Source organism: Oreochromis aureus, linkage group 10, assembly GCF_013358895.1.
Source record: "Oreochromis aureus strain Israel breed Guangdong linkage group 10, ZZ_aureus, whole genome shotgun sequence".
NCBI lineage: Eukaryota > Metazoa > Chordata > Actinopteri > Cichliformes > Cichlidae > Oreochromis > Oreochromis aureus.
Window position 1 is genome coordinate 2717094 of NC_052951.1, and position 27277 is coordinate 2744370.

The window sequence follows — 27277 nt, forward strand, 5'->3', positions numbered from 1 at the left end:
CAACAATCTCTCACCAAGAATGGTCTGAAAAGAAAAAATAACCAGTAAGCAGCAGTTCTCTGAGTAAAAATACCTTGTCAGTACAGTACAGTAACTAAAGAAACCACCTGTTTCAACTAAAGTGTGCAGAAGAGCATCTCTGAATGCACAACATATCAAACCTTGAAGGGTAACACCGTGTGCCGCTCCTGGCAGCTAAGAATGGGAAATTGAGGCTATAGATTTCACCAAAATCGCACAATAGAAGAATAGAAAAACATGATTAATCTTAAATTTTTATGTGACATTTAGAGGTTAGGGCTAGGATTTGGGGTAAACAACATGAAAGGATCCATCCTGCCCTCTATCAACAGTTCAGGCTGCTGCTGGCGGTGTAATTATGTTTGGGATTTTTCTCAACCATGGGGTGCCACAAGCCAGTGTGCTCCTAGTGTCAATACCAAGCCTGGATAAATTTGGAGGGTTGTATCAGGAAGGGTAACTAATGGAAAACCTTTACCAAAAAAAACCCAACCATGCAGATCATTAATAAAAAAAAAATCTGTTTAAGTGAACTCATTCTTTAGTGTAATTTTCTATTTTGTTATGTGATGTATTTATTTTCTCAAGTTGTTTTTCCTGTTTGGCTGCTATACACAGTAAAGTACTTCTGCTTCTTGGTCTTCTTCTAACATGGAAAATGAAGCCATTGCCAATCAGACACCTTCCAGATAGTTTTGTGTGGTTGGTTAATATTGGATGCTACCTTTCCATCTTCACAATTCTATCAGTTTTGAAGAGACCCCCATCACCACTGGCTGAAATGCAGCCCCAGACTATCACGGAGCCTCCACCATATTTTACAAATGGTTGTAGACACTCACTGTTGTACCTCTCTCCTGACTTCCTCTGGACATACTGACCAAAATTTCCACAACAGACCTGTTGCCACTGATTTTCAGTCCAGTTCTGTAATCTTGCGTACCTTGGCTTTTTCTCACCGTTTGATTCTTTAAGACGGAAACTTTGGACATAATTTCTGATGAAGTGTCAGCAAACAGTAGATGGTGCAGTCAAGTGCATCTAGACACAAAACTGGTTCATCCTTGGTTTAGGTGCCTTTTTGCTCGAATGATTCACAGGTCTGTGTTAACTTGCTTAAAAAAACAGCCAACTTCCAAAGAAAGACGTTAGAATACCTGGAGAACAAAGTCTGTCTCACTCCAAGCAAAACATGAAGAAATAAGGGTTGGCTGAAGACTTTTACACAATATTGCTATAAAACAAACAAACAAAAACAAAACAACAGTTGACTGAAGTTTGACAGATAGTGCTGGAGACTGCTGAAATGTTATAATAATCCTGCAAGAGTCACCTCTGACAAAGAGTTTGCACCATCTCCTGGCCAAAGATTAGCATTACAACCATCTCAAAACTTTGCTCTTCCTTGTGTTTTGCATTAATGCCAGTAAAGCAGGTATAAAATGAAATATTATAACATAATATAATAACAAGGAAGTTAAAGGACAGTAACACATATACTGTATTATGTTGCACACCAAATGTGGCTCCTACGTGTTCCTCAGACTGCGCAGACATACTGTACAGCCACCAAGCATGCTCTGTCTTCACACTGTATACATTCAATCCAGCTGAAATTTGGGTGGGCTTCTGGTGCGCCTGGTACCCCTCAGCACAGTCATCTGTGAAGCCACGTTACTGTCTAGTTATTCACAGCTTTTATATATGCAATTGTGTGTGAGGGAGCATCTGAATGCTGGACTACAGCATGGCGCTGCACTACAGCATGGCGCTGCACTACAGCATGGCGCTGCACTTCAGCATGGTGCTGCACTTCAGCACCTTGCTGTAGTGCAGCATTCACATGTTCTGTCAAGAGTCACGAGTCACACCAGACCTAACATCATCAGCAGTGCTTCTGCAGTTCAGACTCCATTTGTAATCACGAAACACGTCAGTTTATTGCAAAGGCAGAGTCAACTAAGACTGATGTCATCAAGGAGCAAATCCTGACATGTCCCCAAGCTGCTCCATTACCAAACAGGAGGGAGATGTGTTGACACAGTGGCAGTACGTGGGTTACTCTGTGGCGATATGGGCATGTTTTCTGTTTCACATATGCCCCCCCCCCCAGTGTGGACTTTAACCTTGCTACATTCAACGCCCGCAGTCTCATGTTTTCCAGGAAACTGCTTTTCCCTGACAGTGTGCTTTTATCAGACAAACAATTTCACTACAACCCAACTAAATAATATAATAAACATATAAAAATGGTCTCCTCTGCATCTTTGAGTGGTTTCGTGACATTTTAGTGGTACATTCATCGCCTGGTTAACCATAAATCTTATTCATCAGTGCTGAGTGAGCCCACATTTACCAGAGGCTACATCCACATGTTGCAGCTTGCCTCACTTCTCAAGAGACATGATGGCTGAGCTTGTTCTGCGAGTTCTGTGAGGTTAGAATAAGGGGACAGAGGGAAGAAAAAAAGTAGTGCGGGGGAGAAAACAGTCTTTAGCACACAGTGTGAGCGTCATGCTCTCAGCAGCCAGTCGTGCAGCAAATAACAGATGTTTGCCCGCTAACAGCTAACAGTTTAATAGACCTAGCAGAATAATTCTGATGAAAAAAAAATGCTGTTCCCTTTGTAGAGATTGCAGTCATTGTCCACTTTTTATTTGCCAGTGTGTGGATAAAGGGCTTGCATCACTTGCATCACAGTAAATGTTCTGTGCTTTATGAGGGCTTTGTTGCTGATCTGTTGATCAGACAGTGCAATGAGCTGTGACTCAGCCAATCCAAAAAGTCCCTGTCATCGTCAAACAAAGGAGCAGCCACACACCTCATCTGACGAGAAGGAAGTCTTGCAGTCTTTCAGGCACTTGCTGATCAAATGTACTAGTCTGTCCGGACAGCTGTGAGTCTACAGACTTCCTGGGCTGCGTTAGTGGCATCCGGTATTTTTATGGAAATCTGTCAAAGTCATTTAATCACTTTAATGTCCTTAATCTTAATAAATTTAAAATAAAAGCCTACCACATCAACCCCTGTCACACATGATGGCATCATTCTACAACCCCAGTTCCAAGAAGGACGCTGTGTAAAAGCTAAATAAAAACAGAACGATTGACGATTTGCAGATTTGTCAATTTTGAATTATTAGAAAAAAGGGTGGCTGGAAAGGTAAGTGGTCCTAAAAAGCCACACCAGGAGGAACATTTTGCAACTAATTAGGTGAACTGGCAACAGGTCAGTAGCATGACTGAATCTCTCAGATGTTTGCTCAAAAGTAAAGATGTGCAAAGCCTGAAAAAAACACCACTTCATTTACAAATTGTGGAACCGTTTCAGAATAATGTATCTTAAAGCAAAATTGTAAAGATTATGTATATCTGATCATCTGTAGTACATACCATGATCAAAATGTCCCGGGAGTCTGGAGAAATGTCTGTGTGCAAGGGACAAGGCCAAAAATCAATACTGGATGCATGTGATGTTCGGCCCTCAGGTAGCACTGCTGTGGGAATCTCTGCACGGGCTCAGGAACATTTCCAGAAATCGCTGTCTGTGAACACAGCAGTGCCATTCACAAATGCAGGTTAAAGATAGCCTGCAAGGACATGTAAGGAAGAAGCCATATATGAACATGATCCAGAAATGCCACTGTCTTCTATGAGTCAAAGCTCATTCAAACTGAAGTGAAAACTTCTTTTTTTTTGTACTAAAAAATGCCTTGCTCAAATGCCTGCATCTCTGATTGCATGGTGGTGCATTTGTGCTTATGGAATCAACAGTTTTCACATCCGGAAAGCCGCCATCAGCACTTTAAGGTATATACAGGTTGGTGTAACATATACTCCCATGCAGTGTGTGCAGCGTAGCGAGCTTTTCCCTCTTTGCTCAGTATACTTGAATCCCTGATTTTTGAGTTTCTCCTGTGGAAATGGCTAAAGTGTGCTTTCTGCAGCTGTGGCTGAACTTTGGCAAGCAGGCTGTATACAGGCGTAAGGACACAATTTGGCCTAGCAGACATTATGGACAATAGGTTGTGCAACATCCTGTCGCTAACAAGGACGACTAATGCCTTCATTTTAATGTAACCGTTTGGCTGTACCTTAGCATAATGCAGTGTGAGCCCTAGGGAGGTTTCCTTTGCCCCAGGCTACATGACTAATGTGATGGCAGAGAATGACTTAATCCTTTATCTATCAGGGCGTGAGGTACCAGGACAGACTCAAGGCTTAACAGAAGACATGACAAACCAACAGGAAGAAAAAGAAATAACTTTTGTGATTTTGTAAATCAGGAACACTCCTGAAAGCTATTGGAAAATTCCACAACACCAAAGATGTTCGTAGATTTCTCATTTCCAAGGGAAGCAAAAGGAGAAAGAAAGAAAACCTTTTCAGAGTTTAAAAAAAATCTGATTGAACTGGTGATTATATGCAAGTAGATTTTTATGTTCCAGTGACCACTGAAATGAACATTTGTTTAGATCAGGGGTGGCTAACTCCAGGCCTCGAGGGCTGGTGTCCTGCAGGTTTTAGATAACACCCCGGGTCAACACACCTGAATCAAATGATAAGTTCATTACCACACTGTAAAATGTAATTCTAGATGTTTGTTATTTCAACATATTATTCTATATCAGTTTGACGATAGATGACTGAAGTTGTTGTTATAACATAGAATTATAAGTTAAAAACGTCCCAATTACACCAAAAAAAGCTAACTTGAAAACTCATGTCCAGCTAAATCAGCAACTTATGTGAACTTGACAATGTGGGTAAGTTGAGCACAGCAGGATTCAAAACTGCCTCACGTGACTGCTACCGAGGTGCATCATGGGGAATTGGCGGTTAACGACATGCTCACTTTACTTGGACGTTTTCTAATCGTCTTCTTTGGAATATGCTTTCAAGGTGAGTAACATTGGTTATAACTATAAGGAAAGAGAGCTACAAAAGTTGGAACATGTTTTGAATTTATGGCATGATGTGTGTTTTTCTCTTTTACCGAAATGTTTGCTTTAGCTAATGTAGCTTTAGCGGACAAGGTCCAGCTTGTATGTCATGACCAAACTTGATAAAGTGCCATAATAAACTGACATATGGCCTTTTTTATGGGTTTAATGTGGCGCTGAGCAAATCACAAGTATTGTGCCGCTAGCTTTAAGGTTGTGCACTCAACCACTGTTGCGATATTAGCAAGCTAACTCAGCTAATTAATAAAGCTTATTTCATATTGTCTCTGTACTTGTAAATTTCTTTCAAGTTCACAGGCTGTTGTATTTTGGTGGAAGTTCATTTTGGCAATATTTCCAATAACTGACTGGGTTCAAAAAGAACTTTTTGGCAGGACTCGGATGCTTGTTGTCATCTGTTTACCCCTATGTAATCACTTAAGTTGTTATTAACTGCTGCATGCTAAGCTGCAAGAGTGCACTGAGGACTGAGACAAAATATGGTCTACAAACCAGCATTATATTAGTTTTTATCAGATAGTCCTCCAGTGTGTTTAGTTTTTGCTTTAATTCTATTGTGCAGTTATTTGTTACCCTGAAATGCTTTATGCTTAACAACAGCTCACTATTTTGACTTATTTTTGAACTCTTGTGATCAGTATGACTAGATTGTGTGAGTTTCCATACTAAAAGAGCTGTAGTGATAAAATAATTGGCATCAGAGACACTGATTTTTGGCATGGTATACTGCAGAAGTTTTTTTTTTTTTTTTTTTTTGCAGAAAATTAGCAAACATGAATAAATGGCGAAAACAATATAATTATAACATATATTTTTATTTTACTTATTTTAGGTCTGTGATGCCAAACTTGATGCTGGGGATTTATTTTTGTCAGTGGAGTCAAATGGTAAGTTACAATTTGTGCATTTTGTCATACTGGAAACACCACAGATTATATTGTAACTTAATAGCTCTGTAGAACAAATGATATAAAGATTGTAGTGTCAGGGTACTTCTTAAGAAGTAATATGGCACTATTGATGATCACATGCAGGTGGCATAAACTAAATATTCAGACGTGTTACCAACAAATGATTCATTAACAAAAGCAATGGAGCAGACTGTTTAGGTTCTTGTGGTTGTAATAACATCCATAACTGCAAGTTTGTCATTAATTTATTTTCACAGGTCTAGATGATCACATCTGTCTTTGTCATTTAAATGAGGTGGACTTGCAAACTTTGCGCTCTTTTGGGTAAATTGCTGTCCACTACATATACACAGAATCTGCACAGTATTTCAGATCTAAAAGGAGTATGTAATGGACTTGCTGGCTTTAATGTAAAAAGCCTATTGTGTAACTTTAATGAGGCAGTTGGACTAAACCAGTATTGCTCATCAAGGTAAACATCTGAGGAATAAGGAAATTGTTACTTGTCCTTTTACTCAGTGTTCTTTTAATCGCACGTTTACTAAAGTTTTACATCACATAAGTCATTTTCACAATCATTCTACTTTAAAAGATTTCGAGACAGACCTTATTGTTCTCTGAACTTCCTTGTTCGCTGAACGGCAGGTAAAGTGCATCTTTTGTTTGTTTGCTTTTGTGTGTTTGTGTTTTCTCTAATGGGCCTCAGATGACTGTTTGCTTAAATTTGGGTCTCAAAGAATCTTTTTTTATTCTGCCTGTACTCTCCACCCCTCTTCTTCTATTGCTCAGGTTGAAGCAGAATTTGCCTGTCTTACATCTGTTGACCTGAAAGGGTTCCTTTTTGCTGTGCTTGACCATTATGGAGAGGTTCGTGGAGCTGTTCAAAATCAAGAGCGGCATAGGAGGGCTAACCAGGCTCATAAGATGCTTCGGTGATGATGTAAGTGTTCAACTGCGAAATCTAATCCTTTGTTTAAGTTTTAGGTTATCCAGTTCAACTGATGAACTCATTGAAAGAAAGCTGATAAGTAAAGTCTGTCATCATATTTCACAACCGGACATTTAGTGTGGTAACTTTTACAGAATCTGTGTATATTGGTGGTAGGTTGGATATCATATTCTACTTGAATGTCCTGATAAGCCTGATTCAAAATCTCCAATGATAATCATATATTGATGGAATTATGCATCAAAAAGCTGTGAATTTGGAGCTGTCTACATGCTTTATAAACACTGTTTAAAAAGTGTTTTTGTTTTCTTTTTGACTTCTTTGACCAGAGCCCTACACAAAGGAAGAGGACAGAGGACCTCATTTTCTAAAGGAAGATCCCTCACACACTTTCAAGACTGTGAAGGTTAGCATTGTTTCTTTTAGTAAATTTAATAATGACAGCACCACAGTGAATTTTAAATGAAACATGTGGCATCTATGAAACAATAGATGCCACATGATAACATGTGTACTTTTTCCTCACCAAATGTATTATTACAAGATCTTTGACACTGGATTTGGTCTGGGTTTCAGAGAAACTAACTGGCAAGCTAGGATTGATATTATTAGTGTCTTGTGTTTATTCATTTCTTCACCAGGGTCTTTGACATTTCGCTGCTGTACTGTTCACTTCAGCTTTACGTTTGATTTCTGACATTGTATATTGTAATGGCAGAGATATTAGGATATTTAAGGGGCTGCAGTGGCGGCTACAGCTGTGGGGGGCAATACTTTGGTGAAATGTCCTGGACCCTGGAAAAGAGACTGTGTAGACTGGGTAAGCAATTAAAGGTTACTGGCCGAGAGTCATTGGGCAGCTGGGTAAAGGTGGATGTTGATATTCAGTGCCAATTATGCAACCTGTTCAGCCATGTCTATATGCTCTTTTTTCATGCTGTTAATAGAGGGGGAAAATAAACTTTAATCAATAAACTGATTAAAGAAGCATTGTCTATGGAGCCATAATCTGATCCTGTAGTGTAGCTGCAGTTTGCACATTTCATGTATTCTCAGCCAGATTTGGTTTAGAGCACAGCCAATATTTAGCATAAGTAGATTTAAATTCACACACTGGTGATGGCGAGCTACATTGTAGCCACAGCCGCCCTGGGGTGCACTGACAGAGGCGAGGCTGCCGGACACTGGCACCACTGGGCCCTCTGACCACCACCAGTAGGCAACAGGTGAAGTGTCTTGCCCAAGGACACAACGACTGAAACTGTCGGAGCCGGGGCTCGAACCGGCAACCTTCCGATTATAAGACGAACTGTCAACTCTTGAGTCACGATTCAGTCATCCACCCATGTGTGTGAATGACTGAATGTGTAAAGCGCTTTGGAGTCCTTAGGGGACTAGTAAAGCGCTATACAAATACAGGCCATTTACCATTTAAATTGAAAATTTTGTTTGAATTCTGCAATTGAAGACATGCTCAGTTATTTATGAACATGGTCTTTGTTTAAAGCAAGAAATGGATTTGTAACATGGGGGTGCATATCTCATTCTGAAAAAACTTTAACAACTAATAAGTGTTACCCAAAGCCAATCACCATCATCCAAAGCATCAGTATGGCTCTTCTTTGGAAAGACATGAATTATTAAGCACAAGGGATATTGTGTAATTGTAATTGTGTAATTTTTTTTTTTTTTTGTCTTTGAACCCTTTTATAGCCGACAGGTATTGAAGACACGTTTTCTAAGAGGATGAAAGTTGGCATTGCGATGGTGAAAGAAGAAGACATCATCGATGTGTTGGTTGTCCTTGAGGCGGCAGTAATCCTGTCTAATCTGAGGAATGTCTCAAGTGCCATTTCCATGCTGATGGGCCTTCTTTTGCCCTCAACATAGACTATCCAAAGGAACTTAAGGACATCTTTGAAGTCATTCAGAACATCCTAATGAACATTGGTGGAAGGCAGTGCATCTCACTAGTGCATGGTCTAAGAAACAGACTCTTGCAGAAAGCCATGCAGAACTGTAATTGTATGCTCACAGCATACAATTGCCTTAGTGTTAAGGACAGTTTTTATTTTACTGTTTGTTTTTTTATTCTTGCAAGTTCTCATTCTCACTTTTGTATGTCACTAAATGACTACACTTTACATTCCAGATTAGACAATTTGTTCATGGTTTAAGAAGCTTATGTGAACAACAATATAATGGTGGACTTTGCAGATGCTTATCTCATGCAAGTCAGTAGTTTTTCCTTTGTTTTGCAATTGAGCAGACTCAAACTGATGTTTCTGAAATATCCATCTTATCAAATGTTTCAGAAGCATGCACTCATTTTCAGAGATATTGGTTCTGTGGAATTTGTTGCAATTGTAAACGAAGACACATACAAGAGTTTGATGTCTTAGTTGTTATAAACTGATCTTTACTGTCACTTATCAAAAGTTTTGTACTATTTTAATATTTCAAGTTTTATGCTAACAGGTGTGACTGAGCACAATGAAGTTTAAAAATTTTGCAAATGTAAAGAATAACTTTTCTAAAATAGCAAGTGTCCCGTTGATACATTACATTAATGCAGACTTTATGTTGTTACTTCACAAGAATCACTACTGCTCCTAGAGTATTGGTCAGAATTTAATCTTCACCCAAACTGGGCTCAAGACCAAGTTCAAATTTATTGTTTCACAGGAGCAACCTTTGAGTTTTGATGGATTGTGAGCCTGATGAGCTACGTCACTGATTTTTCTGTTTCTCAGATGACTAAGATGGCACAATAAATGGTGAATGTTGGGTGCTCATGAGTAATTGTCTTGTCATGTTCTTAAAACAAACTTTCTGTATGAAATGATCAGATAGACTTTAATGGAATCTGTGGGGTTTTATTTTTTTTCTGTAAACAACAGAAAATTAATTTAAAGGAATGTAGATATTTAAACCTGAGATCTAAGATAAACCTAACAGGTAGTTTTGCTGAAATGGATGTTAGAAAGCTAAAAAACAAAACAAAACTTAAGATGTTTAATACACATTTTTCTTTACATCCAGTCAATCAACTCTGATAATTAAAATGAAACTGATTTACAAGTTCACTCAGCTACCTTAAGGAGCTCAGTTAATTAATAAACTTAAATCAACTTAGCTAACAGATTATGTTAGTTAAGCTAAAATAGATTCCTAAGTTAAAAGAACTACTAAAGTATTTGAATTAACTAAAAAACCCAAGTCAACTGAACTAGGACAAGAGTTTAAACAATAGATTATTTTAATTTAGCTGAAAGGGTTTTCCCAAGTAAAAATGACAATTAAAGGAGTTGAACTGACTAACAAATCTCAGTCAACTAAACTAAGACGAAAGTTTAGACAACATGTGATTTTTCATTAAGATAACAATTGGTTGTGTTATAAGAACAAACTCTATTTCTTGACTTAACTTAAAATTTTAAGGCAGCCCTTTACCTCATATTTTTAAGTTGAAACAACAAGTTATATTTTACAGTGCAGGCCTCTGGAGAACTACAAGACATGTTCAGGAGAAAATTTAGCCATTTAAATCAGCTGCACAACACCGGCCCTCGAGGCCTGGAGTTGGACACCCCTGGTTTAGATCATGATTCAAAGTGAGCACACAGGTGGATCTAAATGGCTGCCGCAGAAGAACTTTTGTTAAAAAAAAGAAAAGGTGGATATTCACAGCAGGTACAAATCAGCTCGTGCAATCCTAGAATTAGTTAACATCACCAGTATATAATGCTTACACGTTTAATAAATACTAGCGTGTGTTGTGCCTGTTTAAAGGAGTCACAGGAGACTTTTTACACATGTTCTATAAACTGTATAAAGACAGTAAAGTTAACTAATTTAGGTCCATCTTAAACCAAGACACGCATGAACAAACAATACAAATCCCTGACATTAATCAAACAATATAATTAACAAATCCTTCTGTATATTTAAAGCCTCTATTGACAGAGTTCTGGGGATTAGCACTGCTGGTCAAGTCCAGGAACATATTGTATTTCTGGGATTTACACCTTTACAAACAGAAGTAACACCATTCCAGCCTGTTACACTTAAATACAATGAGAGGGGCATGATGGTTGGTCAGGTTTAGCTTTACCGGCATGATGACTTCCTTCAAACTGTGGGCAAGAGCAGGCAAAATCCTTTAAGAGATCCTTTAGTTTCTTTTTCAGTAGCGCACAGGCTCTCTTACAGACGACCCAGCGGTCAGAGATATATGCAAACAGCCTTGACCTTGCTGGTGTCTTGTACATGTCAGCATGCCAGAAAGATCCCTATCTCCTATATTTTGACTATAAGCATGAATGAGTGATGGGCACAGGCTACATCTATCTCTTTGCTTCACCTTTTGACAGTTCAAAGAGGCCCACAACCATCATGATGCATGGCCTTGTCCCATACAAAGTTCATCTATTAAATCTAAAATGTCAAACCATGCACTGTTACAGTGCTTGTAATATGTCAGAATACTGATATATGCCTGTTAGTAGAATTACCCTTAGTGTCTTTTACAAAGATCTCATATTGTTTCCTAAAGTATGTGATGACATAAGATCAAAAATTTGATGTTAACGACTGTGACACTGTGAAACTGCACATCTCTGTTGTGGTTTGTGTCGTGCTTTGCTCTGCTGGGGCTGATGGGAGAATTGGCTGCATGTGCTACACCTGGGGCCAGTGAGCTTGGTCATAAAGGCTCCCTTCTCTGCTCACTGCTTTGATTTGGTTAGTAGTTTCATCGGTTGGAGCAACTCAGCTAAGTTTGTGTTTTAGCAGCTCGTGCCTGCTGTATGCTACTGACGGGCTGACAAACATGTTTTGCTGTAATACATTTTTCTCCACCAGGTTCTGCATCGTCCTGTCTGCCTCTGTTTTGCCGTGCTGTGACACAATTAGCTTTGTGGAACAATTGGCTTCACATCTACTTTGCTTAACAGGCAAAATCTGACTTTTTTGTTTTGAAATGGTTAATAGTGATGGTAGTGTGCTCTGGCATTCTGCTGTTGACCAGCTTGGACTTACAAGGGTATAATCTGGTTCTCCCGGAGACCCTGACAGGTGGTAAGCTGAGAGTTATGAGTTTATTGGAGTAGCTGTAGTGACTCGTAAAACACTGTTTTGTAAAAGTTATGGTCACCGAGCTGTCTTTGCCTTGTGATTTGTTTGGTTTGGAGCTTGGTTGTGCCTATAGCTGTTTGTATAAGGTTGCTACTGTTCTGTCCCTGTTAGGCGTAGGAGAGGCTAAAAAGACAGTGCTGCTTTTTGGTTGTGTGAGGTTCTAGCTGTTTTCCATCCATTGTTCTGATTTCGAAGCATGCTCAATCATCCAAGTAAGTAAATCCCCAAAATTTGATTCTCTTCATCTGTAGCGTTTTCAGTGGGAGAAACTTTCGTCACTCATCCAAGACTTCTTCAGTCTCAGCTGACTGCAGGTTTCCCCAGAGGGCTGAGAGGTCAGTTGGTCATGAGAATTTGCATATTAATGATCAAGGAACTGACCTCCCAGCCCAGTGTTCCTTCAGTGGGCTGGTTTCAGTCATTATGCAAATGTACTGTTTATAAGGTTTGGGGAAACCTGCAGTCAGCTGAGACTGAAAAGGTCACCTGATCTCCCACTGAAAACGCTACGTCCAGATGAACAGAATCAACTTTTGGAGATCCATTGTTCTGATTTCGATGTGTATTTGGGGTGGTGGTTAGCCACCTTACTCTTAGCTATAGCTGTGTCTAGCAAAACTTTAAAATCTCCATCAGAGAAGTTGTTAGACCAGTGCTGACGAGAATAATTGGTGACAACTGGAGAAGATTACAAAATGGATTTTTATGAGAAGCGTCTAAAACAAATGCTGAAAGAGAACTTGTTGGTATTGGAGGTTCTTCCACGAGTTGCATTCTGCAGGCTCATTGAGCACAGCTGAATCATCTGGCCCCGAGGCTGGGTTAGCTTCCGAGCAGCAAAGAGAGGTACTGTTGTTAAGCTGGAAACAAAAAATAAAATATCAATAAAATTAACTGGAAAGGTTTAGCCTAAGTATGAGTAATATAAATGCTGACGGTCTGGCCTGTGTTTCTCCTGGGCCTTGGCTTTCTCCTCATTGCATGAGTAATCTGCATTTAGTGCCCCAGGGTAGAATTTGCCCTGTAAGCATAAAGCAAACAGTAGGGACTGGTCTGATGCTCATTTAGCTGATAGCTTGGACGACGAACTCAGACTGTGACATTTAGCGCTGGTGCAGAGACATCCGATGTCCCTGAAGTTCCATAAGTGATGTGTGACATGGGGTATTGGGGTATTTGGATTTCCATAAGACTTGCAACTATATTCTGATGTTCTATTTTTTTGGGCCTCGCCTGAAGACGGGTGCGGCACCTGACCTACCCCAGGCACCCTTCCAGTTACCCATTTCCATTGTTGCCAACCAAGAAGAGGTTTGTGCTTCTTCTGGCCTCCATGGGTCACTGCAGTTATAGATTTTGTAAGAATGTTTCATCTGTGTTTGCTCTGACTTTTAAAGGCTAAGACAAAGCATGTGTGGTATTCTGTGTCAGCAAACTAACTTTAAAAGTGCTTCTCCGGGCACTGGAGTTGCTTGGTCACAGGGTGGAACTGGACATGCTGGCTGGGTTGTTGTTGCTGTAAATTTGGTGAGTATGATAAAATTGTAACGAGTAAATATTTTGAATTTACTAGTATAAATAAGGGGGGGACAAGGTTAAGGATGTTTGATTCAGGTGCTGTCCAGGTTCCCGATGGGAATTCCCACCTAAGACACTTTGTTCCTACAGGTTGTCGCACAACCCGCAGGGACAAAGTGTGTGTTTTGGTTTTTGTGTTGCGGTTTGTGCTGTGCTCTGTTTTACAGCAGCTGATTAAAGGAGCTTTTGGCTGCATGACCTACACCTGGGCCTGTGAGCTGGGTTATTAAAGCTTCCTCCTCTCTGCAAATGCCTGTTCTCTTTTGCTCACTGCCCTGATTTATATACCAGATTCCTGAATTAGCGCTTAGCTACAGCATGCATAAGGAAAAAGAAAACCTTTTTAAGGTTCTGCCATACACCTGTGCACGCTTTACACTAAAAACAAGTTCTATATGTTCTGTGAGGTAGTATTAGTTACTACCTTGTCCAGCCACTCTGCTTTGTTGGGAAAAAGAAATGCATTACATTCATAACTTTGAGTCAGCATTCCTTGGTTGTTGCTAACTTCCTGTAAGGAAGCTAACTGAACGGGCCTACCTTTTAAATACAGGTCGACATCCAGTGGATTTTTAAAAATAGATCAAACCCAAGTGGCAGAGATGGCTCTGATTGGTTAACTTCAATGAGTTTTTCAGAATGATACAGCAACGCAAAATAGTCTGTGGTCAGGTGGGTTGTATTACATTTGCTGAGAAATTATTTAAGTGACAGGAAAGTTTGTGTGACTATATCCATTAGCTCCTTTAAACTTCACATAAACTGTGTGAAACAAAAAATAATTTGACAGGAAGAATCATTAAATCTAAGTAAAACTACCATTTTGTTATTCTCTAATTGTAACACACAAGTTCAGATACATATAGATGATGCGGACACCGGCACAGTGGCGGTAGAATAAGCTTGAAGTTTCATTAAACGTGCATAAAATTCCCAAAGGCATTTTAATATCGAGTTATTGACTAAAGCAAAACACATTCTGGAGCACAAATCACTCACGTTTTCTACTGTTTACCGGTTTGACTGTTTGAATTATGCTGGATACAGTTTGAGAGGGGAATTCAATTTAAAACACTGCGTGTCCTTCACTTCACTAAAAATCTTTGCATCTCTGTGTGAGGAGAACAGATTGAGTGATAAACTGAAGCGTGTCCAAGCATGACCCAGTTTAAACACAGCACAAATTTTTCTTTTTGCAACGTAGAATAACCTTTGACCCACTACTTACACACTATGTGTGTATATCTGTAAATACAGGCTTTGCTTTGGTTTCAGTATTATTTTAACATGTTCAAAATTAAACCTTATATCTATATTTAGCTATATCTAAACTGGTGTACCCGGTAATGCTTTAGCGATAATACCGGTGCTGCGATGGCCGTCTCACCGGTTCATAAAGAATGCAACGGTGAGTCAGAGACTTTGTGCTTCTAAAAAAACACGGTTAAAGCTGCGATTAAAGCTCTTTGCCTGTGAGTTTCCTGTCCAGGAAGAGGTTGAGCACAACTCTCCTCAGAGCTCTGATTGTCTCCTCTGTTTGAGTTCAGAGGCGCTTTAACAGCATAAAAATTCCTAAAAACCAATAATGCAAAAGAATCAAAATTCACAGTTCAGCCAAGTATCACAATAAAGTAACACAAAGATGGATAAATATCAATCTTCTTATCAGTCTTCCTTGTTTGACTGCAGGTTTGTCATCACTGAGACTGTATTTGGTTACGATCCATCTTGGCGTTGTGTCTCTGACAGTTAAGCGGCATCCTGCCAGTTCATAATCTCTGGTTAGGGCCAGATAACATTCTAATCTTTGGATTTTAGTGTCTTTTTTTCCTAGTATTTCAGATAGGTTTCTTTGCATTGTGTAGAAACCGGGGTTGTTGTCAGACTGGTCAGGGGTTGTTTCAGAGGAGGCATTTAATCAGTCAGGCAGTTAGTTACTCTTTTCTGGGCTCGACTCCAGCGTTTTGAGGACTTTAGACTGGATTATGCACTGGGACAAGATTTAAGGTTGAATAAAAACAAACTGAGGGCTCTCTTTTGAATATAAATGATCACTGTGTATCTGCATATTATGTTCAATAGGAATTTGTTGGTGTTGTTATTTGCAGAATGCTGCGTCTTTCTTTATTGCTCGCTCTTTAACCTGGGGTCAGTCCGTACGGTTTAATTGCCTCGTCAGTGTTCAGTAACACCAACAAGAATAGAAAGCTTATTGCTGTTAAGTAACTGAAGATAAACTAATTTAGATTAAACACACATTGCTTGGGCAGCATGAAGGTTACTGCTGTTGCACCAAGAAGGTCCTAGGTTTGAATCCGCCATCTGACCAGGGCCTTTCTGTGTGGAGTTTTGCCTGTTCTCTCCACGTACTCTGGCTTCTTCCCACAGTCCAATGACATGCAGTTAGTGGGGTTAGGTTAACTGGTGATGAAGTGTGAATGGGTAGTTTCACACAGAAGGGCGTCCCCTGCCTCTTGCTCTTAGGCAGCTGTTATAGGCTTCAGCTCCCCTGCAACCCTGAATTGGATGAGCAGAAGAAAGTGGATGGCTAGACATCTTTCTCTAATCTGAATTTGCTCTGAATGAACACATTAACACATGTTTACAGGTTAGGCAGTTTTGGGGAGTGTAATGTCCTTTATTCAAAGCGTTCCTCGTCCAAACATTTGAAGCTGGCTTTCCTCACATTTTATGTCACCTTATGAAATTTCTGCAAATCTACACAGGGTCACTTCTGGTTTGAACAAGTTGAACACGCTCACAGCCACAAAGCTCAAGTCAGCAATTTATATGCGTTGCATTCTTCACATAACAACACACATTCCTTAATATATGGGGCAACAGAGAACTCCTACAAAACAAACTCAGCTAAAAATAGCCGGTCATTGCTAATGATTATTTTGAGTGCTTTATTCTGTACTCCAGAGTGGGTGAAAAAGCAGTACTGTAAGTTATTGTCCAACACAAACCTAACCTCCTTCCTAACAGGAAATGGATGCTGCGATTGGGCAACAAGAGAAGATTATCTACAGATAAGACGCATCACCAAGCAACGCATAAGACAGAGTGCTATGTACACAAAGCAGAGGCACCATACTGCAGATATTTAACATGCTCATTTTCTGGGTCTCTGCAAACATGAGCTTAAAAAAACCCAGAACAATTATAAGCATCAGCCACCCGCACTGTTTCTCTGCTTACAAAAAGCTGAGCCCTCGAGGCATCAGCAGTGGCATGTTGGCTTTAGAGTACGATGAAAAGTTAAAGTGGTCTGAGGAATTAGCCAGCAGGCTGGAATTGCAGGTAGCACATCAGCGCCCCTTCTCACTCATCCATCATCTTGGAGCCTGTGATCCCCCTCAGGGGCAGTTCCCATGGTCTGCGCCAAGCTGAATATGCTCCTCGGCAGAGCTGAGGCATAAAAATAATAATAACACTCCAGGTGAGGCTGCAGATGCAGACACGCCAACTGCGCCTGACATAAAGGCTTCTAATGCCTGCACACGTGCAGCTGGAGCAGTCGGCAGAGACACGCCGACTGCGAAACACAACACGAGCTGTCGAGAGAACCTTCTCAGAAAGCACTTCTTGAATTTTGCTTTAGAAGAAGAAGACTACACAAAAGATATTTTGTGGCGAGGAGAGTGAAATGACTTTGTTGCACAAACACTCATGTTGATGCTATCAAAGTTTAGTTCCCATTTTGAGTGAACAAGTTAAATCTGTATGCTTTCTCTCACTGCAAAACATTTCAGAAAATGGAGATAAATTGGGCTGTTGCACAAACATTACTTTGAAAATTATGCACATTTCAGCTAACCATTAAAGCATGAGGAACTATAGTTAGTCTGTTCTTACCACGTCTGACTTTTCATGCATGTCGTTTTTATTTGAGCTTCTTTCTTACAAAATGCAAAAAGGAAACGAAAACTTTTGCACACCAACATTTACGCTGCATCTTTGAAACAAACACCAGGGTCCAACAAAAGATTTTCAAATGTTTAATGGATGATTCACTGATATGTAACAAGTTAAAGAACACTGAATGTTTTTTTCCTAAAAGCTCAAAATAGCTGTGACGAGTTACGGCACTCAATGAGTCAGTTTTTGTGAATCTATTAAAAATAACTTACAGGCATGCCAGCTGCATTAATGATGGTGTAAAAGGATTCCAGGAGGACACGGGCTCCCTAGCTAACAAACACAACACATGCTTGTTACGTACAAAGAAAACAAAAAGAAACCAAAATGTGCTTGTTAGGTAAAAAAAGTAAACAAAATTTTTAACTCAAACACAAAATGGTATTAATACTTTCTATTTACAGTATGTATTTACAACAATATTACAGTGCTTGTAGGGCACAATTAAAAAAAAAAAAGACTGGAATACTATCCCATGCCTATTTGTGAGGCAGCAGAGGATTAGCATGGAAAAAAAACAAACCAAAACAGTCCTGTACAGTGTTGTTGCTCCTGTTAGCATGGAGCGGAGGCACAGTGTGCACTGACGGATTGTGGGCAGTCTTTGTCACTGTGCTCCGTCAGTTTGAGAATGACAACTTTCCTCTGGAGGTGCCTAGCTTCTGCTGGTGCGGGCTCTTCGGCTGCTGGTTGCACAGAGCTCTCTGCAACTAAGTCCTGGCAGTCCTGCGGCAGCAGCATAGTAATGATGTTCGAGTGTCCGCCCTGCACCGCCAGGTGTAAAGGGCTGAGGCCCTGCTCATCTGATAGGTTGGCACCGTCTGGACAGTGATGGAGCAGCTCTTTCAGGACTTCACAGTGTCCGCCCTCTGCCGCCATGTGGCAGGGGGTGCGTAGGGCGCTGTTAGCTTTGTAGGGGTCTGCCCCTTCTTCTATCAGCATCTTGACTGTGGGCAGGTGGCCCCGCTGGGAGGCTAGGTGGAGGGGAGTGAGTCCGTGGGCGCTCTGGGCGTTGATATCTGCCTGGTGCTTGATCAAGAGCCGAGAGGTGCTGGTGTGACCCGTTTCAGCCGCCACATGTAGCGGCGTCTTTGATCCAGCTGATGTCATGTGGACATCGGCTCCCAGCTCAATCAGGATCCGTGCCACTCGATACTGCCCCCTCTGAGAAGCCAGGTGCAGCGGCGTGCGCCCATCTGTCGTTTGACCATCTACGTCGGCGCCGGCTTGCTTTACCAGCAGTTTGACGATGCCCAGATGTCCTTGCCAGGCAGCATAGTGGAGCGCCGTCCAGTTGTCCTTGCCCTTGATCTGAACATCAGCACCACGACTCAGCAGCACCCTGAACACATTTTCCTGGCCATGCTGGCAGGCCACGTGAGCTGGCGTGCGTCCCTGTCCGTCGGTCTCGTTGATGGCCGCCGCCCGGTCGAGCAGCAGGCGCGTGATAGCCTCGTCGCCATTTTGGGCTGCCCAGTGCAAAGCTGTGTACTGGTCCTCATCTTTGGCATTCACGTTGGTGCTGCGGCGGCCGAGCAGAAGCTCTGCCAGTGACTTCAGGTGCTTCTCTGTGGCCAGGTGTAGGGGTGTGGAGCCGCGGGCGTTGGCGAGGTTAGGATTTGCGTTGTTCAGGAGGAGGAATTTGACAGCCTCATCGTTACCCAAGTTGATGGCATGGTGGAGCAGACTGTCTCCTCCGTCAAGGAGAAGGTCGACATCCTGAGGCTGGAGGATCTTCATCAGCTTGGCAGTGTCTTTGTTCCTGATGGCCTCACACAGTTTTCGTTTCTGGACCTCAGCAGAATCTGAGCAGTAAGGAGGAAAAGTGATAAATCATGATACATTTTTTCATGTTATTTAATAAAATTCATAGGTGAGGTCTTTAATGCACGCTTACCGTATGTGCCTTCTTTCTCAAAAGACAGCGTGATAGAGTCTTGGGACGAGAAGGCAGAATCTGCAGAGGAAATCCCAGACAGTCTCTTGCAGGTGCTCTCTTTGCTGTGGCAGCTGTCCTCTTTCACGCGATCAAAGCTCCTAGAGATCCCAGAATCCACCTGGCTCAGAAGCTCCGACAGGCTGTAATCCTTCTCGGGCAACATGGCTGACTTTGGACGCACTGGCTTGTTGTCGTTAACCTGTAGAGCAAAAAAGCCAGGTAGGGTAGTCTATTGGCATGCAGTTTGACACAATGCTACAGTATACAGTGTGTAACACATACGTCATAAAACTTTGTTGAAATGGGTCTGAAAGTTCACACAGCTGATTTATCTAAACACTACTGAGTAGGAGCCATCAGTTCCTGTGAACAGGATGTTTGTTTCCAGTCACGTACACAACAGCACAGAGTTTTAACAATGCCATCAGTCTACATTCCTCGTATGTGATGCAATGATTGGTCAGGATCAAACATACGAATTATGTCTGGCGCACTGTAAAGATAAGCCTCTCATTGTCTGGACGAGTAGTTAAATATTGATGGGAGAACACATCAGCTGAGGGAGACTGAAGTATAGAACCACTGTGAGTGGTCACATTTTAAATTCAGGCTAACAAAATGTTTATGAGAACACATGGCTATGTCTTTCATAGAACAAAACAAAAAGAACATGTAGCTTTTTCGTGTAGAAGCAGTAAACGTTTCACTGTCGTATCGTACCTGGTCACCTGTGAGTGCTTTAGGGGTCATGGGCTCTGGGTCAGATGTTGATAACCTGGGTGATTTGGGTTCCTCCTGAGGCTTAGAGCAGAGCTCCTCGGCTTCAGATGTGATTTCTGGAACAACAACGTCTCAAGGTCAGGTTGCGTTAACAGCAGAGATGGGATTATGCAATACAAAAAGGAAGAAGAGCGCCATAGCACTGCATTTCACACAGCCAATGAGGGAACAGAGTGTGCAGTTCAAAGGACAAGCTCATTCCTATAGTGCTAACGAGGGTTGACCACTGTTTGTTACCAGGTAGAGGCACAACCTACCCTGGAAGCTGGGTCTGGCTTCGGGCTTCGTGGCCCAGCATCGCTGCATGAGGGTCAGGAAACCTGTGCAGGCTGAAGGTCGACATCGTGGCACCGCTCCCAGGTCTGGACGCACCCCTTTCACCACCTTCACCATGATCTGCAGGATATTGTTCTCTCCTGAGGGGCAAAATCATGCAGTACTTCAGTTTCTAAAAGTCATTTTTGTTTGACTCAAAAAGCACATGGTCAAAAGTCCGAGTCTGCTTTAATGCCTTTTCTGGTAATGACATATAGAACCAGCGTCTATTGTTACGCCATCATCACTTCTTTATCATCGCCTTTCTGTATCCTCAGATAGAGAAGTGCGTGGTCTGTTGTTTCCCACGGAAGCACTCCGAGCTCCTCGTCTAGCCAATTCTATCTGAATGTGGGATCAGCCAAGTCAATGATTCAGAACAAACAGGTGGAGGCTTTACAGCTACTTCACCTCCTTTTGTAGCCGTAATACCCTTTGCAGGTGGAGGAGGAAAACGGGAAGGGATGGTAGCCAGGCCACTTATCACTTTTTAATTATATCTGGATCAACAGAGGCGGTGCCAGTGCCAACCCAGCTACCTCACCTAGGCACCGGGCTTCAGAAAGTGAACTGCTACCTGATACGCCTGGGAAAAAAAACATCGCGCTTGCCAGTCTGGCCCTGTCCACCTGCCTCCTCTGGAATTTACAGAGTAAACACACACTACAGCTTCTGTGTGCAGAGCCCCACACACACACAAACACACCTTGAAAGGTGCAACTATTTTTACCTTGTGTTAACTGGAAATTTAGAGAGTCGACTCCAGCTAGTAAAATGATACAACTAGATTGAAAGTCGATTTATTAAGTAGAAGCTTGTGTAGAATTGTAGTTTAGAGCTTCTGTTATTAATAAGCAAAGTTGTTAATAATTTATTTAGCCAGTTCAGCCATCGCTTGTGGCCAAACTACAGAAGAAAGTATTTCTATTGAGTACATTTATGCTCCGTCTGTCACCCCCACCATCAAGCAGAGCCACTCCAGTGGAAAATGGGGAGACACAAAGTTGATGAGAATTTAAAAAAGAAAAAAGGTTTTCTGATGATAATAATACTGACCTGTTTTCTAAAACTCATCATTGACCTTTTATTTGTTACTGATTGATTACAGATGTTACAGAGGTAGGGGAGGCATGGCACACGAACTCTTACATCTGCTGTTCTAGCTAAACTATCAGACTGACATTGGTGATCATAAAAGACACGGTTGGTTGGATATCTTTTTTTAACTCCACTGCAAGGCTCACCTTGATAGGGTTTCTTCTGTGTGAGAATCCCCCAGATCACAATAGAGAAACTGGAAAACAGGCAAAAATATAAATATAAATATATATAAATCTTTTATGGAATAGGTCTGAGATGTCAGGTTGTGCAGCAGTCCGTAGAAGACAGTGTGTAAATAAAGTACATTTACCCTACTCTACAGGTTCTACTTTAGGGAATGAAATTTCTATTTCCACTGTAGGAATAAGTTATTTGTTTCCTTTAACAGAGAAAATATCGTACCAAATCCATGTGATTAATCTTAGTATGAGTCAGAGCTTAACTGAACACACAAAATGTCCCAACCAAAAAAAAAAACAAAAAACCCCCCTGCGTTCATACAAAAAGCTTTGCATGAAAAAAAAAGCCTAACCTGTAAACATCGTGCTTGGTGTCCGACACTCTGTCCTTCTCTATGATGCTCTCAGGGGGAAGGTAGGCAATAGTGCCGCAGAAGCCGTCTCTACTGATGTCATCAGCCCGTGACAAGCCGTTCCAACGGGCCAGCCCAAAATCAGATATCTGAGACAGAAAGAGATCAGATAAGACCCTCAAACAGAGCAACCCCTCTGACTTTCTCATGAAACACCACGGCAGTGATGACTAACTTTGCCCGCTGACTATGACAGGCTGCTAAGCTCTTATTATGTGCACTCAGCGGTATGATGAGGGCAACCCAGCCATGTCCCAGCCTGCAGGAGAGGAGAGGCCCTTCAGATTTGTGTTGGGGAGTGCACACCCACACACACACACACAGACAAGGAGATTTAATAGGAGCTAAATTAATCCTGTTGGGACAAGCCCGGGTGAGGTGTTTACATCCAGGTATTAAACTCTAGAAATGACGGTTCCCACCCATTACTCTTAGTACAGCTTAGCTGTTTAGAGGTTGGACAGAGGCTAGGAGACACCTGTAGACAACAAACATGTGCAGGACTAATTTAAGATAAAGGTAGCAGAAAAGCACCTCATGACTGGGATTCCTCCTGAAAGCTCCAAACAAAGAGTTTTAAAACAAAGAGGGCTGTGGTTTGACTTCATGTCTGATCTTTCTTCCAGCAATTAAAACATGAAATCATCAAATTTCCATAAATATACTGTAGATTTCCATACTTACTTATTCCATTACAAATTACAGAATGCAAAAGGATCATGCAAACTACTAAAAACAAACACACACCTGGGTCAAAACTAAATATTACAACAAACTGTGTGTGTGTGTGTTTCCTCCCTTCTAAGCTTCATCACCACAAATACTGCTTCATCACAAACTCTCTACCTTGACATGATAGTGAGCATCCAGCAGGATGTTGGCCGGCTTCAGGTCCAGATGGAGCAGCGGTGGGTTCATGCAGTGCAGGAAGTTCATTCCCACCGCAGTCTCGTGGATGATGCGAAAGCGGAGCTCCCAGGGCAGCGGCTCATTGGCCAGCAGGGTCTCCAGTGAGCCGGTCTCCATGTACTCCATGACCAGGCCCTGGGGGTCTTCACAGATCCCATACACAGGCAGGATGTATCGGAACTTGGCTGCCTCCATCTTTTTAGCTTCCTCGAGCAGCTCAGAACGATCCCTGTGTTCAAGGAGGAAAATAAAAATAAAAATAAAAAAATCACGGACTACACAACACTGCATTTTATTGCATTTCCTGAACCAGGCTCTGTCACTGAGGATGACTCAGCAGTTTTAACAGTGCAATAAACCCCATCCTTTAGTTTACTGCTGCTTCTCCACTCATCCAATTAGGATTGGGGGTTTGGTTGAGGGTGGGGATGTGGGGGTGAAACCTGTTTTGAAGTTATTTGGGTCATCTCATTTTTAAACAAAGGCTCACACATTCCTTGGCTCATGTTATCTATCAAACCTGCCCTCCCATAAAACATTAACATGATGACTTTGAAGTCAGGCTTTGCTCATTAAGCTGCAATAGTTGGTATAACATTTTGTCCTAACCAAAATTCCTGCACATCACACATCATCCTTACTGATCTCTTAGCTATGCCAAATATTTCTGAACATTAACCTTGAAGGGTGTAGAGGTGTGACCTCTGTATACAACTATAAACTATAATCCAGGTCTTCCCTGGCCTGGTGGTTCTGCTCAAGACAGTCCACCTTGTTCTGCAGAGCACGTGGGGCTCAAACCCAGGTCTTGTTCTGTGTCGCTCAACCTTTGCGCACAGTGCCCCTTATCAGTCTGCCGGGCCTGCTGACATACCTCAAACACAACTGTGTGGGCCATTCATGACCTCACTGCATGCCTTAAGCAAAGGTTGCTTTTAAAATGGAGCCTCTTAATGAGGGCAGATGAGAGAGAGATAAATCACAGTTCATGAGTTTATTTGTAGGAATGTGCTCCAGAGGCAGAGCTGGAGCAGGGGTTGTGTTTTTCTATCATCAATGAAAAGAAATTAGACGAACATAAGTCCGAAGCATAGTTTGTGATTAATTTTTAAAAAATATAAAAAAGCGTGTGTCTGGTTATAATTGTTCTTTGTGGCAGTACAAGTGAAGGAGGTACGGATCTCCCCGAATCTGCCTGGTAGGAATAATCAAACATTTCATGGAAGAATGGGCTAGCACTTGTTTGCTAAGTATTTCATCTAATCCAAAGTGCTGCTCAGCGGCTCTGCTGAACCAAACAATGTCCCTGTTTTAACAGAGAGGCCCGGTAAGACCGGTTCTGCCGCTTCTCGTATTGTCTGTGCCACACAGTGGCAGCCTGCGACACAGGCAGACAAAGGTGGCTTTGAGTCCTGGCTGCTGGATGTTATGTGTGGCTGAACGACGGTCGCAGTCAAATGACTGTTTATGCGCTCTGCAGATGTTTGAGGGTGATAGTATCTTTGGTTCAGCCTCATCGGATGCTATAAGTTGCACCACAGGTTTGGGGGGAAGTCATCACGTCGGCAAAGTTCCTGTTTTGGTCACGATAAGAAAATCTGACTGTCTTTGTTGCATCAGTGTAGCTGAGGATTGATGTCAATGATGACTGATATCAATTAAACCATTTTTTTTTTTTTTTTTAAATGAAGAGGTCTTATCACCAATCAGCAGCTGGGCTAGGCTCCAGCCCCCCTGTGACCCTGAAGTGGGTAAGGGGAAGAAAATGGATGAATGGATCTTGTCAGTGAATATTTCTAATGTGTGGCTGATGAAGTCAGTTTTTATATGCAGAGTTAAGTGGAAATGGGAACTTCCATTCTTCCAAAGCCGGTTTGAGGCAGGTCAGCCTCAAACAGACTCGAGAAATGTACAACTCACTAATTTTCCTTTCATTTGTGAGATCCCGGCAGAGCAAAAGAGTGATTTATCAGTCTGAAGCATGAAAGAGAATTCTAGATGGTGATGTAATTTGTAGCATTTCCTAGAGACCATTCTCCCCGCCTATTGAAATGTCCACAATAACAACACTGTTTATTGGGGAAATCAACAGTGAACCTTTCATAGCAGGAAAATCAAACAGCTCAGCGCTGTGGAGCTGCCCCAGAGATCAACCTGCATGCCAGTGCTCCCTCCAACACAACTCAGCAGTGTTGAAATATCCAAACATGCCCTCTTGCTTAGCGTTGAGGCACCTTTACAGCCCCCACAGTGTTTCTAGGCTGGCAGAGGATGAGTCACACGTTATCTGGTGTTCACTTTCTCATGCCCATGTCTACCATTTGCCCAGAGATTTCTTCAAACGATCAAGCTGACATATAAGGACCTGGTTAAGACTGATTTCTACATCCGGAACTTAGAAAGACCAAAAACACAGGAAACATCTGAACTATGCCAGAGGACAATACTACTTTTTTTCATCAACACCAGGAAAAAATGAACACTAAACAGCTGTGACTTACTTATCATCCACATGAAGGCAGGGAGGGCACTTGATAGCCAGCCATGTTTTCCACTGTACATGCCGGACTTTGTATACTTGTCCAAATCCACCTGAGCCTATTTTCTCCCAGCTTCCAAACTCAGAGGAATCAAAGGTCCTTAACAGCCCCATATTCCCGTGTGGAGAATCCGGGACATCCATATCCATGTTGAGAAACCCGCAAGCAGGGTAAACTCCTTTTTCTTCTTTGACTCCAACCACAAAATCAGGGGAAGTGTACACACACACACCACCTACCTACTTGTGGGCTCTTCCTTGTTTTTCCCCTTGTCTAGCTCAGCACGGCTCCTCCCTCTGTTCAGGTGAAAAGGAGGGGCTGGGCTTGTTGCTGCACTGTGACATCATACCCTGATTTTGAAACACAGAGCAGAGATGGAAAAGTTCACTGGAGGAACTTGACAAGCCACACCACACTGCCACCGAAAGGCTTTACACATGTGCTTTCCAAATGTCCTAAAGTCCCACGCTGTCTCATATATGTTCCAAGAAAGCAGGAGAACGGTCTCTGCAACAAAGCCCGAATCCATGAACTCAGGAAGCCATTTCATAAACACACCTTTGTCCCACTGTAGTCCACTTTACTGCTAAAGCCGCCTGAGGTACAAGGGGAATTAGTTTCAACAACAGGTAGGTTATGTGATATTGACCCAGCGGTTATAGAATATGTGGACTCATCTTTTGCTCAGCTGAGGGAACACTATGTTCTGTTACAGCTGAGGTAAGTTACTACCAGTGACAAAGATCTGTGTTATTTGATATATTCCATTTCTGTGCAGGCCTTTAATGTCTCCACATTCTCTGCTACTTCATACATATGCTTTCAATGATTCATATGTTCATTAAATGCCTTCTGCAGAAACACCGCATCGATGAAAGGACGCAGGCACACAGGAGTTTTGGTTTCATATCAGTTGTGTGCTTAAAGTAAAATTGTATTTCTTTGGGTTGCCAGTTAATGAGTGCGACACTTTTTCCTATGTGCACCTGTCCCACAGGTGTGTGTTGGATTTGATACTTTTTAAGTTCAAGGTCAGAAATAAAATATCAGCTGTGGAGCTGATAGAGCTACAGCATATCTATTCAAGGACACCTCTTGCACGCAGGAACCTGCTGGTAAATTATTTATTTTTGTGCTATCATAAAAAGAAGAGTAGCCTGTTATCTCCGACTGCTGTTTTAAAAATTTTTTTACATATTGTACTTTAGACTGACTTTGGTTTTTTGAAATCATGGAATTATTTTCGGTGAGGTTGGTTCAGGGAAACATTTTGCCTCAAATCCTAAACACCGGATTATAACGTCTCTTGGATTAAGAGCTTTTTGCCTTCGTCCCCATTCTCTGTCCTCCCATCTCTCACAGCAGACGAGTCTCGTTCCTTAGCCTCATTCTGCAGAATGACTCTTCCTGTTTAAAGGGAGTTCTTCCTTACCGCTGTCATCAAGTGCGTCCTCATAGGTGACATCTGATTGCTCTCTCTCTCTGATATAGTAACTTCTTTATTTTATATAAAGCACCTTGGGGCAACTGTTGTTGTGGAAAACTAAACTGAATAAACATAACAAGCCCCTTCCTCAAATTATTACCTAAACTGTTAGATAATAAACATGATTAAGCTCTCA

General features: G+C 41.7%; 1 protein-coding gene across 1 annotated transcript; it reads right to left on the reverse strand.

The window, feature by feature from the left end:
• Nucleotides 1–17546: 17546 nt before the first annotated feature.
• ripk4 (receptor-interacting serine-threonine kinase 4) lies at nt 17547–25916 on the reverse strand. The gene is made up of 8 exons (XM_031740212.2): nt 25617–25916; nt 23053–23344; nt 22147–22295; nt 21758–21807; nt 20456–20614; nt 20139–20254; nt 19377–19617; nt 17547–19284 (listed from the first exon to the last, which is right to left on the reverse strand). The coding sequence occupies exons 1-8, from the start codon at nt 25802–25804 to the stop codon at nt 18035–18037; spliced, it is 2445 nt and encodes an 814-aa protein (XP_031596072.1). The 5' UTR covers nt 25805–25916; the 3' UTR covers nt 17547–18034.
• Nucleotides 25917–27277: the final 1361 nt, after the last annotated feature.

Coding starts and splice junctions, on each gene's coding strand:
- ripk4 (XM_031740212.2), bottom strand. CDS start 25,804: ATGGATATGGATGTCCCGGATTCTCCACACGGGAATATGGGGCTGTTA. Junction 20,615..21,757: donor ACAGAAGAAACCCTATCAAG/GTGAGCCTTGCA, acceptor TTTGCCCCTCAG/GAGAGAACAATATCCTGCAG. Junction 19,285..19,376: donor TGAGAAAGAAGGCACATACG/GTAAGCGTGCAT, acceptor CTTACTGCTCAG/ATTCTGCTGAGGTCCAGAAA.